Source organism: Taurulus bubalis (genome assembly GCF_910589615.1).
Source record: "Taurulus bubalis genome assembly, chromosome: 16".
NCBI classification, from domain to species: Eukaryota; Metazoa; Chordata; class Actinopteri; order Perciformes; family Cottidae; genus Taurulus; species Taurulus bubalis.
Genome location: NC_136604.1, coordinates 549,709 through 568,000, shown reverse-complemented (window position 1 = coordinate 568,000; position 18,292 = coordinate 549,709). Strand labels below are relative to the sequence as shown.

Genomic DNA, 18,292 nt, shown 5'->3' with positions numbered 1-18,292 from the left:
GCTGACTCAGGTTTATAGTTAGGACTGGCTCCATCAGGACAGGGAGAGTCAGACCACTCCCCTCATGATTTACTCGCCCCGTCATTCCGTCAGAAAGATCCAAAACAAACAAAATAAAGCTGATGAGGTGGTCACAGACTTACTACTAACCACTGTTCTTATTTTTTGTCTGAATCAAAAAACCCTCATAACAGAGGCATTGGACATCTGACATTTCTCTAAAGTGATGACATTTCTGGGTTTTAGAATGTTGTATCCATGGAGCAGTGAACAGCTGTACTACTGGGTCCGGGCACGGTTCTGAGATCCGTGTCTTGGTAAATTGGCAGGACTATCCCTGTGGGCATCAATTGGCTTCAAATAAAGCCTGTCAGATCCTACAACATCTGAAACCCTCTAATCTTGCAACTCTGATCACAAAATGATTACATCCACTTTCCAAAGAGATTGGCTAGGTGAACAGTGGTGTCTGAACTTCTCTCTCGTATGCTTTCCATTTTCATTCTTCACACAACTACTCCTTCCATCACTATACTTGTCAAAAGCCACACCAGCCACAACATAAATGCCCCCGAGAAGAGACTGTGCCAAACTGTGCGTCATTATCCACAGTTGTTCAGCTTAGTGTGTCAACACTGTGAGGTGACATCATTCAACACTGAGTCACTGGGCTGCCTCTATCCCTGCCAAAATACAGCAACTGAAATCTAAGGATTACAAAGTATAAAATAGCAGCAGGAGTAAGACTTGAGTGAAAATGTGCACCTCACCTACACCCAGAAAGGGTCTGAGATTGGCACTGATTCCTAGCCAGAGAAAACATAAAGAGAAGGGAAGGGAATCGTAGACAGGAGTTGAGCGCTGCCGGGCAAAGAGTCTAAATTTAAACCCTTCTGCAGCAGTCGGCCTTCTGCTGCTCAACCATGAAGACGTTCCCTGGCGGCATGACGCCATGCTGACTCTCCATCTGGGAGCCTTCTTCCCTTCTTACAGGTGTGTCTCTGTATCTCTGTGTGTGAGCAGAAATACAATTGTAAAAAGCTTTATAATCCAAATGCCAGTTGAAATACGTCTTGACACTGTGTCGCAGAGGTGTGAATGAAGATTGCATCATATTGGCAGTTTTGTAGCAATTCAAGTTTGAAAATAACAAGAGACACGACACCACAGACTGTGGCCTCGACAACGACTACAGAGTTGCGTCAACGCCTCTAACACAGTGTCGAAAACATTATAGCTGTGGTAAAATGGGATTTGTTAAAGGTGAATACATTGGATTGAATTGTACAGGTTCACCTCATAAAAGTGAATAAGGTTATTAACATGAGTGATTTTGGTTAACATATTTCTGTGGACTTCATGATTATTATTATTATAAGGGCCCAAGCTGAAAAGTGCCAGCTGTGTCCTTGGCCATGGGATGAATAATGAATGTGTGTTCCAATTTGATCAGTATAACCCTCTGGCTTATGTGATGCTAATTTGCGAAGGAAACAAACAATGATGTCATAGGTCATGTGACATTGTGCTATTTTAGGCGCTTTACAGTTAGGGGTATAGAACTCCTTGAGGAGAGAATAGATACATGAGAGCAGCCTTCACGGAAGTCTTTTTACCGCCGACATTGGATATTAGTTATTGATTTGACGCTGCAGCTGATCAAACTAAATCGGATATTTCTCAATAGGGCGACTGTGGCTCAGTGGTGAGCAGGTCGTTCTTCAATCAGAGGATCGGCTGTTCTTTCCCCAGCTCCACTAGCTCATGTCGATGTGTCCTTGAGCAAGATACTTACTTCATCTGATTCACAATTTGTCTTTGCTGTTATTATTACTTAATACATTTTATTATTAATACAGTTTAAGTCAGATTCTGTCTGTCAGTAAAAAACACGTTTTACATAATGTATCGTCATTTTCACGTGAAGCTGATTGTTGGGTTTGATGAGTTACATAATTTACATTTAAATCATTTCTAGTCTTCAAATGCACCATAATCATAATTGGGGTTATTAATATAAATAAATATGAATTCACAATCAGATTATCAATAAATACAGACCTAAATAATGAGTAAATAATATCAATGTGTTCTGCAGTAGAAATGGACACAGTACATAATTGTTATCATGTGCAGGTGGTCCAACAGGGAACAGGCTGCAGAGGAACCACTGCTTCTGTGACAGTGATGATCATTGGTATTTCATTATTCATATTACAACAGTTCAGTTGTGAAGACACAAACTCCATCAAAAGTCTTTTCCATATTTCACAAACAGAGATATTATCTGCTATGTGGTTTGTCCAGGCTAGTCGTGTCATCTCTGAAGATGATCAGTAAGCTGCAGTATAAAACAAGACCATCTCTTCCATTTCTTGTGTTCATCAGGTCAGATGCTATGAGCTGCTTGAGTATAAGAGACACATGCCTGCCTGTTCCTTCTCTGTTCAGAGGACTCTTTGTATCTCATGTCATGCAGTCATTTTGGTTCATGGACTGTGTTTTAATCCTCTGGGGGTCTGAGGTCATTTTCTCAATTTTGCATTATTTATTAAATTCACCTTTTTAAAGGCACTCGCATATGATACATACTCATGTGTTGTATTAAACATTTGCAGAACAATCTCAGCTCTCTATATAATGAGGCACCATTGTCCTAAGGCAGTAATTTTCAACCACTGTGCTGCAGTGGTGTACAGTTATGAAGTAGAAATACTTTGTTACTGTACTTAAGTCGTTTTTTGGGATATCTGTACTTTACTTTACTATTTATATTTCTGTTGACTTTTACTTTTACTTCACTACACTTTGTAAAGAAAACTGGTACTTTTACTCCGATACATTTCCCCTGAAACCTTCGTTACTCGCTACAAAATCAAATCTGTCTTTATAAAAAAAGAATCATGAGACCAACATCCGGGACTTTGGTGGAACACAGACTCCACCAAGCAGGTTTGGAGAATCACAATATTCTGCATTTACCTCTACATCCTCTAGTCCAGCGCCACAAACCTTTATTGCGCAATATTGTCACGGACCGGGTCCCATCTCAGGGAGAAGGGAGACAACAAAGTGTGCCCTGGAAGTCATTTTCCCCCAAATTACCGTTAACCTGAGGATCAGAGCATATAACCTTGAGATCAAAGCATAGAACCTTGAGATCAAAGCATAGAACCCTGATGTCAGAGCAAGCTTTATCTCATTCTTTCTTTCTAAAAGCCGTGGAATATATGAATAAAATGGTAGATACATACCAAATTTTGTATTATCGTTTTTTGAGTAGAAGTGTTGTCTGTCACTACTTTCATCAAAATGAGAGAGAGACTGAGATGCAATGGGACTGAGGAATGGCTTCATACTACAGACCCAGCTTCATGGGGTGTGCAAATGAAACATTTATATTACAACGTTTTTTGTTTTCAAACAAAATATGTACTATATATTTGAGTCAAAATATGTACTAAAAAGAAATTTTTGTTGTCACAATGGCCATGTTTCAGCTTTTTTTTTCAAGAACAGTTTTCAGAACAAGAACAACATGTATGTGTACTGTGTACTCTGTATGTATGTACTGTGTACTCTGTATGTGTACTGTGTACTCTGTACGTGTACTCTGTATGTATGTACTGTGTACTCTGTATGTATGTACTGTGTACTCTGTATGTGTACTGTGTACTCTGTATGTGTACTGTGTACTCTGTATGTATGTACTGTGTACTCTGTATGTGTACTGTGTACTCTGTATGTACTGTGTACTCTGTATGTGTGTACAGTGTACTCTGTATGTGTACTCTGTATGTATGTACTGTGTACTCTGTATGTGTACTGTGTACTCTGTATATATGTACTGTGTACTCTGTATGTGTAGTGTGTACTCTTTATGTGTGTACTGTGTAGGTGTACTGTGTACTCTGTATGTGTGTACTGTGTACTCTGTATGTATGTACTGTGCACTCTGTATGTGTACTGTGTACTCTGTATGTGTGTACTGTGTACTCTGTATGTGTGTACTGTGTACTCTGTATGTATGTACTGTGTACTCTGTGTGTGTACTGTGTACTCTGTATGTGTGTACTGTGTACTCTGTATGTGTACTGTGTACTCTGTGTGTGTACTGTGTACTCTGTATGTCTGCAGCGTCCAGCAACATCTGAATCATATTTCTGTGCCGTTTTTTCGCAGAGCTATTAATAGAAACATTGCGGAAACATCATATTCCACATCGAGGCGGGCGCGGACCACAGACATTTAGTATTTCTGTTGGGTAACGTATTGCTAATAACAACAACAACAAAATCATTATAACAAATAATGATGTCTATTTTTTTCAGACGTTTTCTCATTCAGACTTTGAGCAAATGTTCTTCCTTTTTGGTATCTGGTACATCAGCATGGAGCACAGGTTACCTGTGTGTATGCAGTGCTGCTGCCGTCGCTGGCCTGCACCGTCAGGTTGTAGAAGGACCGCTGCTCAGCATCCAGAGGCTTGGCGATGACGATGGTGCCCACAGCCTTCTCCACGTCAAACACGCTGTCACTGTTCCCACCTGCTCCACGGGAGGAGGGAGGAGAGAGGAGAGAGGAGCGAGGAGAGAGGCGGGAGGAGAGGGAGGAGAGGAGAGGAAGGTGGGAGGAGAGAGGTAGGAGGAGAGAGGTGGGGGGAGGGAGGAGAGAGGAGGGAGGTGGGAGGAGAGGGAGGTGGGAGGAGGGAAGAGGGAGGAGAGAGGAGAGAGGAGGGAGGAGAGGAGAGAGGAGGGAGGAGGGAGGAGAGGAGGGAGGAGAGGAAGGTGGGAGGAGAGAGGTGGGAGGAGAGAGGTGGGGGGAGGGAGGAGAGGAGGGAGGTGGGAGGAGAGAGGAGGGAGGAGAGAGGAGAGAGGAGGAGGGAGGAGGGGGAGGAGGGAGGAGAGAGGAGGGACGAGGGAGGAGAGAGAGAAGAGAGGAGAGAGGAGGGACGAGGGAGGAGAGAGAGGAGGGAGGAGAGAGGAGAGAGGAGATAGGGAGGTGGGAGGAGAAGGAGGAGGGAGGTGGGAGGAGAGAGGAGGGAGGAGAGAGGAGAGAGGAGAGAGGAGGGAGGTGCACACACAGTCAGTCATACAGACAGACTCTCAATACATATCCCTCAAGTTATGATGAATATGTGAAAACACATAAACCAGAAAGTATTTATGGACCAATGGTTTTCATTCATGTGCTGAAATGGCCGAACATTAGTTTTGATATGACATAAACAGCATTCAAATGGCTGTTTTGCCTGTATACTGGCACATGACTGGAGACCATAGCTGCACACACTCTTCATTGGTATTCTGTGGAGGTGATGGTGCAGATGAGGGGGGGACGGCTGCTGACAAGACGAAGCCCACCACACCAAACCACAGCACAGCAAACTGATGAGCCTGTGCCTGTTCCTCTCTGTGCTCAAAGGAAACATTCGCCCGACAGGTTTAACACATGTGTATGTCTGATCAGCTTTTTACATTTTTTTTATTGAAAAGATTAATTTAATCTGAGCTGCACTGGGTGTCCTCTGTAGAAAAAGAACTGGATGTCTATGTTGTGCATGTCTGTGAGGAGTGTGTGTGTGTGTGTGTGTGTGTGTGTGTGTGTGTGTGTGTGCCTTTATGTCCTCTGATTGTCTGTTAGTGGGCCATCTTCCTCCCAGTTCTCTGATCTCAGCTCTTGCAGTGAAGCAGCTCTGCTGAAATGAGCGGTCAGAGGCAAATGGAGGTCCTCCATGTTGCTCAGCCATTATTCTACCGTAGCCCAGAAGGGACAAAGCAAACACTGGCTGTGGTTTGCTTTGAGAGCTTGAGATTTTTACGTGACAGGAGCTGCCAAGTGAAAAACTGATTTCAGACATTGATTCAAACCTGCATCGCTGAAGAGAGCATAGCGCTGAATGCGCTCTAGCCCCAGCACTAGCAGCATGTCTAGTCTCTCCTCTGTCAGGGTTCCTTTTTTCAAGTTACCAAGATCAGGCCATTATTTTCCTCTGCAGACTTAGAAATGATCATCCATGCTTTTATCTGCTCCAGATTTGATTATTGCAAAGAACTATATTCTGGTATTGGAACTTTCACATCACACCAATCCTCGTTGCCCTTCACAGGTTTTAGTTGGTAATCTACAACACACCACTACAGGCCACTAACCCGTACACACTGGACTGCTTCAAGCTGCCATGTAAGCCATCCAACCTGATCATACACTTAAAGAAGAGGAGGGCCTGTCTGCTGACGTCAAATTACAGAGACAGCACATCCAACAACAAGAAACCCTCTGCTCTGTTCAGACTGGCTCAACTGGACAGTTGCCTCACAATAAACATGGCGACGTCTCACCTTAACCCGCTGAGAGACAGAAGCAACCACGTTAACCTTTTGCTGTACTACATGGAATTCATGTCTTTAAGTGAAAACATGGCCTTCCTTCTTCCAATCTTTCTTGCCCAGCCAATCAGAATTAAGTATGATCTTAGGTAGATTAGTGACAGTGTGAGAGAATGAACACACAGTCTGCTGCATGTATCCATGGCTTTACTCTAGAGACTCATCATCATGTCCACACAGCTCAGAGATGTCCAGGCTGCTGGAGGCTGTGCTGTGCGTAGGAGGAGGTTCCTCTGACCAGCGCTGCATAAGGCCAGGCGTTAATGACATGAGGAGCGTGTGTGCAGGTGCTGCTAACAAGAGGTCATTAACAGAGCTGTCACCCTGGTAACCGCGGTGGTCGTTGCCATGGGAGCAAATACAAAGGTTGTGATACCCATTTACCAAACCTTCAACCCTTCAGTGAACCTTGGCTGCAATTAAGTCCGTACATGTGAAACACACACACATTGACACAAAAATAAACCCGAACACAGATGTCAGACACACAAACACAGAAGCATGGGGGTGATGAGCAGCAATGAAAACGAGGAAACTGAAACAAGGAAACTGAAAGGAAACTGAAAAGAAAAGGAAAGGAAAAAAGAAAAGGAAGTAGAGGGAAGTTGGAAAGGATATACCTTCTGAGGAACAGTTCCTGGCACAAGCACTCTGCAGTATATAGAACATCTCACGGAAAGACCTGGGACCTTCCAGGCATGAAGCATTAAGGAGAGAGGAGAGAGACAGGAAGGACAGACAGGCAAAGAGGTGAGGAGACAAGACGGGGACAGCAGCTGCTTCTGATGAGTTCAACCTCTATCAGAGTACTGGTACATGGCGACTGAAAAACAACATCCTAAAGTAGCTATTACCAACATTGTCATATTAGGAAGTTTGTCACTGAAAAATATTTTGTTCTCTTGGGATTTAACTACACTAATCTTTGTGAATTTAAGTGCATGACAAGCAATTTCAAACATTTTACAATTTATGGCAAAGGAAAGTGTTCAATTTGCAGCACATTCTCAGTCAAATAACGGCGCTTGGTCCGTGGCATCAAGCTACACGCCATGCCGCGTCAACAACCCCGCTGGCGTACTTATACACTCGTCACATGCAGTGTCTTTTCACAAGTATAGTCCCGTGACTAAAGGCCGGCATTATTTACTCTTGGGTTCCTGGTAAAGGAACAGCGGCTCTGGCCCATTAAGCGCTCAAGCTCAAGCTGCGTTACTGGATGCCTTTTTCTTAAAACAAAAAGACCACGGGTAAACATTATGTATAAAATAGACTCACAAGCAACCTGTTGGTAAATTAGACATTGAGAAAAATGTTTCTTACAGTCCAAACTAGCCGTCTAGTGATAAGGAGACAAAGACCTGACCTGTTCTATGATCTCAGAATAACAAAGACTCAAATAAACACAGCTTATTTCCACATCAATTATTTCTAGTTATTTTATACTTTAAAGCTTTTTCTCAATACAAATTCTCACACTGGATCATAAGCAACCACTCATATCCGTATTCTGCTTTAAATTAGGCATCGAGTATATGAGGCTTTACATTAATTATACATGTAATCACATAGAATTAATCACTTAATTAATGTGATTCTATATATTATTCACAGATGTGTTTATAAATATATATTTTGTATTTGATCTTCATATTGCATTATTGGTGTTGCACAGTGTTACGTTTTACCGTGTAATGCCAAATGGCTTCTGGGAGGTTGACCAAATATTATCAACGTTGATTCATATTCTCTTGTTAATGCAAATATCAAATAAAGCTGGGATCCCACAGAAAGGTTGGAAGAGATGGAAAGAGAGAGAGAGAGATGGACAGAGAGCGAGAGAGCGAGAGAGATGGACAGAGAAAGAGATGGAGAGAGAGAGATGGACAGGGAGAGAGAGAGATGGACAGAGAGAGAGAGGGAGAGAGAGAGAGAGAGAGAGAGAGAGAGAGAGAGAGAGAGCTGGACAGAACTATGAGAGCCAGAAGTGTCTTCAGCTCCATGCATACAGTGTGGACTGACTTGAGCCCAGACTGCAGGCATCACGGTTGGGGAACTGTCAGTGTACATATAGTATTGAATGGCATTACAAACTAATGGAATTAGAATCAAAAGTACTGATTATGAGAATTATGAAATCACTTTTAACACACCAGAGTCTTCAGCATACATGCTTAGAGCTGTGCATGACATAATCCTGTTAAGCTCTTCAAGAGGGTGCAAGTGAACAGATCCAAGGGATTTAAGTGCTCCATGTTGGGCATTTCCCATTTATAGGGGAATGTCACACTGGCTTTAAAATCTGTCTGAATGTTCTTTATTGAGAGTGAGCCAGTGCCTCCTCTAAGCAGGGACATTATGAAAGGAACGGAATAAGTCATGAATAATACTTATAAATAACACTTAATCTCTTCAAGAGAAGAGTCCCTTTGACAAAAGAGTCTCAGGAATCATGAAGATATGTTTGTTAAGGTTTGATCCTGAATTCATCCTTAAGAGTTCTCTACAGACTGACAACTTCTGTCACCTGTTGTCATCACCTTTCCTACAGGCCATACAGCCCTGTCACCATGGTGACCGAGATGGGCCGAGCATACAGATCATGCAGCGAGGCTGCAGTGTCTGAGCTGCACCTCATACAAACACCGACACACACCACTTTACAAAGGATAGGACATTTTACCTGTGATGTCAAACCACAAGGGGGCGGAGCTCGGCTGCAGGGAGACCACACCCACAATCTCTGCCACTTTGTCATTCTCCATGACAGTGAAATTATAGAATGGCTCATCGAAGAGCACCGGGGCAGCTGAGGGAGGAGGACGACGAACCCACTCGATGTGCAGGCGAGCTGTGGAGGCTTTCTGAGGGCGCCCGTTGTCTGTGGCTTTGATCTGAAGAGCACAGACGTTACTTTGTAAAGTCAGCACACAAACATAGCATGTAGTAAAACAAAGAATAAAGATGCAGTGATATTTCTGGGTATTGAAAATCCTGTTCTGATGCAATTTGAAGGGACATTTGTCAACACCGAAGCCAAACTAGCATGTTCATTTCATGGGATTACATAAACCCCAAGATAGTGTACAATGCCAATGTTTTTAAAACGACAGCTACAGTATGGTGACAGTTCGGAGACGTACACATGTATTACAAGAGTGTGCCGTCTCCTGCATGTGCCTCTTCATCCTCACCCTCGCTACACGCAGGAGGTTGGTAGGTTCTGAACTGTCCGTTATGGATTTCATTTGAAAGATACTGGGATACATTTCGAGGTGACCTGAGTGCATAATGAGTCAACTTTTAACATTTGCAAACAGATACCGAATGATTTTTGAGGACAGAAAGGCGCATCTGTTGAGTTGACAAAAAGATTAGCATGATGCTCTGATACTACGTAGTCCTGCCCCACCTCCTCCCACTGTTTGTTTTATGATTTAGGCACATTCAATATTCAAGTACACAATAGTAAATTTCTTGAAACTAGATTGTGACTAAGATCTGGTAATAAAGCAGCTTAATGTCCTTATCTTGATATTAATCTTTAGTTGTGCGCATTCCCAAAATAAACATTTCAGTTCAATGATCACAAAGCAGACACAATAACCCTGCAGCTGTCAGTGTTTCCTTCGAGTTATGAAGCCTGAAAATAGTCCTGAAAATAGTTCTATATCCAGAACCAGAATGTGTATCTTTGCATCAAGCAGGTTTCTTCCATGAACTGAACTGATTTAATACCAAATACAAGGAGAAAACACTAAATCCATGCACTCTTAAGATGTGAAGGCATGAGTATTGAACAGACGTTGGCGATCAGGCCTAATACTTGAAGGCATGCGTACAGTCAGAATGTCGTAGCTCCCTGCAGTGAAGGCCTTGCGTGAAGATACCACTGCAGTCTTGGGGTCGATGAAGAACTTGCCCTCCTCGTTTCCGTCCACGATGCTGTAGGAGAGGTCGCTGTTGGGCCCTTCATCGCGGTCGTAGGCAAACACCCGGTAGATAGGCTCGCCCTTCTTCCTCCGCTCTCTCTCTGGAAGTTTAACCTGGTAGACCTTCTCAGGAAACGTGGGCTTGTTGTCATTTTCATCCAGGACCTGAACCATCACCCACACTGTACTCTGCCTGGGACTGGGGCCACCATCTGACACCAGCACCTGCAGGGGCATTGAGAGATTTAATTAAACTCACATTACAGTTCATTTAGCTGACGCTTCTTTCCAAAGCGACTTAGATGTTTGCTCTATGCACCACAGACACAGCAACGGGGAGCAGTTTGGGGTTAAGTGTCTTGCTCAAGGACACAACGACATGGACTAGCGGAGCCAGGGCTCGAACCACCGATCCTCTGATTGAAAGACGGGCATGATAACCACTAAGCCAAAGTCGCATACAAAGAGTGGCTTTCAGGGACTGGATCCTGGATCCGAACCCCAAAGCAGGCAGTTTGACGCCAGAGACATACATGATGGTCTCTACTACATGATGGTCTCACATACATGATGGTCTCTCATACATGATGGTCTCTCATACATGATGGTCTCTACATGATGGTCTCTCATACATGATGGTCTCTACATGATGGTCTCTCATACATAATGGTCTCTCATACATGATGGTGCTCAACAGTTGTCTGGCTCTCTGGTTTAGATTATTGTAAACTGAACATCTTTGAGTTTTCAACAAGACATCTGAAGACATCCACCTTGTAGTTTGGGAAACCATGATGAACAGTTTCATCTGACATTTTACAGGCTAAAGAACATTATCAGCAGATTAATCTAAAATACTAAATATTGTTAGTTGCAGCCCACCGACATGTGTCACTCTGAGAGTCATAACATGAATGATGAAAAGTAAAAAGAAGAAATAGAATGTATTGACTTTGTAAAACCCTTCCACTATTCCACGCTAACCACAGCACCAGTGACATCTATGTGCTGCTATTCTCTGTAAGTCTCTGACTAATACGATGCAAAGAAAGGATTTGTCTTCCTCTGTTTGGACAGCTGCTTCTGTAGCTGCTGAAATGATGAAGAAGGTGATCACTGGGAGGCGGAGCTAGCCGATAAGAGACAGGCTTTTCTCCTTTTCCTAAATTTATATTAATTTTGTCAGAAGTGCAATCAGTTTTTCGGCTTGTCAGAGATTCACGACACAGCAGCAGTTCATTTCCCCTGTGCTCATGGCTGCCTTCATTTAAGCATACCATCTGTCATTTTAGAAAATGTCAGACATGAGGAACTGCAGTGATTGTGAAAAAAGAGTTATCTCCAAAATGTCTTGCTGTCTATGGAAGGCCAAAGGGGGTGGAGAGAACATACTCATAGGAAATAAGAGAGAGCAAAAAACATGCTTGTCTAGCTTTGATCCATCAAATACAATATTACAAAGTGATTCCCTTCACTCTGTAACATGTCTACCGGTGTACGAATGCAACCTCAGCAACCGTAAAGGGAAGAGCCACAGTTCATTTTATTGTTTCAGTATTAAATGAGATTCAACACAGATAATTATGGCAACACATTGGACATCCAGACACACTCGGTTGCAGTCTGTTAAGTTATCTTTAGACCTGAGTGAGCAGATCAATGTTTCATTACATAGCTGAGAACTCAAAATGTTATTAAAATACCGCTTTGATCAACCATTTTACATAAAGTAAAGAAACACATATTTAGGGTTAGTGAAGGAAAGTCCAGACATTTAATAAATCCCAATACCATTTACAGTTTGCATTGCTCTCTCTCTCTCTCTCTCTCTCTCTCTCTCTCTCTCTCTCTCTCTCTCTCTCTCTCTCTATATATATATATATATATTATATTTACTACCTGATCAATATATATATATATATATATATATATATAGATATATATATATATATAGATATATATATATATATATATATATATATCTATATATATATAGATATATATATATATATAGATATATCTATATATATATATATATATATATATATATAGATATATATATATATATATATATACTGTGGCATCACAAGGGGACAGGTTGTGGAGGAACGCTACATTCCAACTGAGCAGCGCCCACACCACAAAATATTAATTAAAATACACTACATCTCCCAGACTGCCTCACCACACCCAGCTGCAGGTGCTGAAGGCCCCTGATGGAGGCAGGGCTGGGAGGCTTGAAAGAGGACAGACGGAGAGCACAAGGAGGAAGGAGCTGGACGAGTAGGAGGAGACACCTGCTGGAGGAGGAAGGGAGGAGGACCCCATACCCTGGACTTTACCGTGTTGAGTTCTATTTTGTTTGATAACCACTTTCTCCTCCGGGACGCTTTATGTTTATTCATGGCCTTTAATTGTATTTTGTATTTAAAAGGAACTGCTGGTGGAATGAAAGAATACACCTTTATTTTCAGTTTGACTGTGCCTGACTGTGCCTGTTTCCAGCTCTCTTTTGCACTGCCCTGCCCTAGCCGGCCCTAGGGACAACCCGTGCCACTACAATAAATATTTATATTATTATTTTTTCACGCGAAAATAAAACCCCGCATTTTAGGGTATGTGAGAACATAACGCAGCACCAATGTGGTAACATTCTAATAGAAATCAGCAACTACCTGATCAAAGAAGAGGACTGCTCATCCATGTTATGCCATTCACTACAGGACATACATGACATACAGGACATATTTGGTCAGAACCAAAAATGTGTTATATTCGATACCAGCTCTTGATGAATTTGGTGCAGGCACATATTCACATCACTGCAGACTTGAATACAAAGCATTTCCACTTCTCAGTGTTGTTTCTAATGTCTGAAAATGAAAAGTCAGTCGAGTGCATACTAACTGGAGAGATACAAGCTTAATATTGGGTCACCGCTGAAGTATCATCAATAAAATAATCTAAATTTATATAACACTACCGAAGCAAAACCCTTCAGAGCTGAGTCTATCATCTACCCTCTTTTCATTCTGTGTTCTGCATTGCTTACCAGACACACACACACACACACACACACACACACACACACACACACACACACACACACATACACACACACACACACACACACACACACACACACACACACACACACACACACCTCACCTCACCTCTAAAACATGTTCCGTTTGTTGTTCACGGTCCAGTTTCCTGGAGGTTGTGGTGATCAGACCTGAGAAAACAGCAGAGAAAACAATTAGAAAAAGACACACACACACACACACACACACACACACACACACACACACACACACACACACACACACACACACACACACACACACACACAGGTGCCAGTCAGCCAAAATGAGCAAAGTGACATTAGTTGTAGGTGTCAGACATGATGGCTTTTTCCATAAAAAAAAGTAAAACTTAAGTTTTAATTTGAAGACCGTGGAGAATTTTTGTGAGAATGGAGAGCATGGCAATAGACAAGACAAGAAGTGGAGAGAAGAGTGCAAAGATGGGTTGTGGACTGGAATGTGAATATTCCATCACATTAAACACAGTCAGGCATTCTTGACACCCTCCAAAGAGAAAACCTAAGGTCACCATCAGCTAATATAAGTTAAGAGAAGAAATGAGAATTCAATTAAATTCAGTTTATTTTATATAGCCCAAAATCACAAATTTGCCTCGGAGGGCTTTACAATCTGTACACATAACATAACCTGTCCCAGGACCTTACTTCGGATCAGGAAAAACTTCCCCCAATAAAGATAGTAAAAACCCTTTCACAGGGAAAAAAGGGGAAGAAACCTGAGGGAGAGCAACAGAGGAGGATCCCTCTCCCCGGATGGACAGAAGCAATAGATGTCATGTGACCAGAATGAATAACGTAACAGAGTTACAGCACATTACATGAATATGACAGAAATTATTCATATAATGAGTAGTAGGCATGGTCCATGATCCAGATAACCACGATCCATGAAGCAGAAGGAGGGAGAGGAGGGGCATCAGCAGGGCCATGGCCGCTGGCAGGACTAGTACAGGAGTAATGTGATCTCTCCTCCTAGTCCTCGTTAGTACACGAGCTGCAGCATTCTGGATCAACTGGAGAGATTTAAGAGACTTACCAGAGCAGCCTGATAATAAGGAGTTACAGTAATCCAGTTTTGAAGTAACAAATGCGTGAATCAACTTTTCTGCATCGCTTTGAGACAGGATGTGCTGGATTTTTTAAATGTTCCTTGAGATCTGTTTCACGTGGGAGCCAAAGGACAGGTCCTGGTCAACAATAACTCTGAGATTCCTTACGGTGGTGGTGGATGCCAGAGCGATGCCATCCAGAGAAACCATATCATCGGATACTTGATTTCTGAGGTTGTTCTGGGCCGAGTAGAATAATTTCAGTCTTGTCCGAGTTCAGCAGCAGGAAGTTGCAGGTCATCCAGGTTTTGATGTCTTTAAGACACGTTTGAAGTTTAGCGACCTGGTGGGTTTCATCTGGCTTGTTCGACAGCTATAGTTGAGTATACTTCGGGTCCCCAACACTAAGCTCCGCACCATGGGCGACCGGGCCTTTTGCTCGGCAGCGCCACGCTTGTGGAACGGTCTCCCTGACCACCTAAGGGCAACTCAGACACTGAACTCTTTTAAAACTGGCCTAAAAACCTTTTTTATTCAGGAAGGCATTTTTTACCTTGAGTTAATTTATTGTCAGCTATTACATTCTTTTTTTTTTTTTTTTAAATGTATGGGTTGCTTTAACTATGTTTTAATCGGTTTGATTTGTTTTTACTATAAGTGTGGCACTCTGAGATTCTTTTGAAGGAAGAGTGCGATAAAAATGAAATGCATTATTATTAGTATCATCGGCATAGCAGTGAAAGTTTATGGAGTGTTTTCTGATAACATTGCCTAAAGGAAGCATATCCAGTGAATATAAGGTAAATAAGGTGAATAAAATTGGTCCAAGCACAATACGTCAGAGTTATCAGTTTTAAAACCAAAACGTAGTGGTGTGGATGTAGTCTTAGGTTTCTAAAGGCAACCTTCTACTGTAGTGGCCGGTAACCAATGAACCATCACAAACCCATTTTTCTGCCCATGCTCTTAAACTGCCTCATGACTAATAGCTCATTGTTTTACACTTAACACTGAACCCCCACTTTATCATGACATGCATCAACATCATGTTATAAAACACAATTCATCATAATAATGAAGAAGTTATGGGAACTATAAGCATCTCCTGAGCCAAATGAAATATCATGTCCAAATTGGATTTTTGTGGCAGTTTGCCTTGGTGTAACAGGCCATAATAAACCCCTAGTCCGGACTATACCTGGGGATTAAAGTGGCCTAGGCTAGATTATACCCTGGGTATATTATTCATTATACACAATTCATACCGATCAGGCCAGATTATACCCCCATGATATCAGTAGTGTTGATTGATACACACAAGAATTACTTAATTTTTCAACATTTTATTGGGGGTTCAGCTTTGTCAGGTAAGTTAAGTGAGAAAGCTAACTGACTTAAATCTTAAAACTCTAAAACATATACTTTTATTACTTCAACCAGAAAAACTGAAAAATATTAGACTTCCACAAAGATCAAAGATTACTACGTCCTGAAACTTCAACTTCTAAGTCTAGCAAGTCCTCGCTAGAATATAAATGTTCAAAGTTAAACACGGATAACAACATCAAAATGATCATGCTTGTTTTCAAGATAAAGTGCATGTTCTGTTGATGACTGCAGATTGCGGTATAGGTCAACCAATCCATGAAGTCACCGACTAATTTGGCCTGTTACAATGGAACCTTTTCCAATGGTACAGGATGCCACAGAGTCAGTACAAGTATAAACACAAAGACCTTTTCCCGTGCTGATGTTTTGCAGATGTTTAGGTATCCAAGACCCGAGCTATGACCTACCAGGTCCACATTATATTAGGTTTAATTGTATTGGGTAAGCTGCCTTTGTATTACTGCAGATCTCAGGTCTGTTTGTTAATATGTCTATTACCTAAGTACATCTATGCAGACAGCATATCAGCATATCAGCATATCAGCTCTGATCATGTAGTGCATGCAGCTAACGCGGCAAACATTTACAGTCATATAATGTTGCATTATGTGGCTGATAGAAATGGTCTTTGTTTCAAAACCGTTTCACTATTAGTAAAAACTCATTAGATATTAGAATAAATAAAACATGTACAAATGTGAGCTGGTATGTTGGGGCCATGTGCATTGTTACATGATTTCATTATAACTTAAGAAGACATAAGAGATGAGGCACATAAAGATGATGAAGTGAGAATACTTAAATATATGGGATCACAAATCTCACATAATGGAATACATTGTCAATGTGTGTGTGTGTGTGTGTGTGTGTGTGTGTGTGTGTCTCTGTGTGTGTGTGTGTGTGTGTGTGTGTGTGTGTGCGTGTGTCTGTGTGTGTGTGTGTTGATTACCATATAGATAGGATTACTGAAGCCTGTGTGATGAATGAAGAGCTTAAGGGTTCCACAATACCGACAATTTACTTCCCAAGTAAACATACACAGAAAGAGGAGGTGGGTTGACAGCAGAGGATTATAAAAGGTCAATGGCACAAAGTGATCGCCCAACTAGCTCATTTCACACTCCCCACTTTCCGCTGTACAAGATAATGATGTCGGGATGTTTGGGACTCAACATGAATAAAACTGTAAAGCCTTCCGGAAGAGCTGAGATTCTGCCCACATCCATCTGCATCTGTAGAACCCTTTTTTTTTAAAAAGGCGTTTTCAAGGTTCTTTTAAGATCTAGGTTCTCTCCTCCTCCTTCTTTCAGTGAACTTAGTACCGACTAGTAGTGCTGGACCTCCGTTACGTGTTTGGAAGACGTAACTGTCGTTAGTTTGTTTACGTTAGCAACGTTAGCACATTTAGCTCATGCCTGCTCGATCTTTGTTACGTGATTGTAAAATGGCACGGTGCATAATCGTAACTTTCTTTCAGTGAACTTAGTACTGACTAGTAGTCATTTATTTTACAGAGAGGATTCACAGCTGCCAGGGTCCAGTGGACCCAGTCCGTCTCTGCCTGCCACCAGATCACCACCGCCGGCCACAACGCCAGCCACCCCAGCATATAATACAAATTTGGTTTGAAAACAAAAACTGTTGTAATGTTAATTTTTCATTTGTACACACCCCATGAAGCTTGATCTGCAGTATGACGTCATTTCTCAGTCCCATTTTTATCATTTTGGTGAATGGTATGACGGAAATCATTTCTACTCAAAAAAACAATAATTGATTTTAGACATTTATTAACTTGAATCTACCATTGTATTCATATGTTCCACTGCTTTTGTGAATAAGACCTTTGGTAAACCAATTTCAAGCATCAACACAGTTCGTCCACATGAGTAAAGTTATGTTTTCACAAGAGATATGAAGAATTTCATAAAACTAGATTACATTCTTCAGCTTTAGGGCCATCTTATCCCTTTACACTTTTGCCTTAGGACAATGGTGCCTCATTATATAGATAGCTGAGATTGTTCTGTAACTTTTTATATACAACACATGAGTATGTATCATATGCAAGTGAAAAAGGGAACTTAAGAAATTAAGGAAAGTCGAGAAAATTACCTCAGACCCCAGAGGGTTAAGAGAGAGATTGATGTGGAACCTTTATGGCAGGTTTGAACAGACACTAAAGGGGTTCTCATATGGCAGGGGACGGCCACCTGCGGCTCTTCAGCCCCTCTATTTGCTTTGCACAGTGGACAATCTTACAATCTTTCAAGGGGAACACCTCTAATCTTGATGTTTGAGGCAAGTTATTTTTTGCCCAGATATAACTTTATTTGCATTGTTCTAACGAAACAATTACCGTACACATTTCATTAGTTTTTAATCTGTTTTTTAATCTAGTTTACTTGAAAGTGATTTTCATATTAT

General features: G+C 41.7%; 1 protein-coding gene across 3 annotated transcripts in view; it reads right to left on the bottom strand.

Annotated features, from left to right (window-relative positions):
- The window catches only part of LOC306748434 (protocadherin Fat 3-like), a gene marked incomplete at both ends in the record, with an annotated part of 98,467 nt that overhangs the window by 51,858 nt on the left and 28,317 nt on the right, over positions 1-18,292 (bottom strand). For all 3 annotated transcript variants that reach the window (XM_079231599.1, XM_079231601.1, XM_079231600.1), the window contains 5 exons: positions 4,408-4,547; positions 7,010-7,078; positions 9,073-9,283; positions 10,232-10,546; positions 13,495-13,556. In XM_079231599.1, the coding sequence (XP_079087725.1) occupies positions 4,408-4,547; positions 7,010-7,078; positions 9,073-9,283; positions 10,232-10,546; positions 13,495-13,556 (797 nt within the window). The remainder of the gene's footprint in view (positions 1-4,407; positions 4,548-7,009; positions 7,079-9,072; positions 9,284-10,231; positions 10,547-13,494; positions 13,557-18,292) is intronic.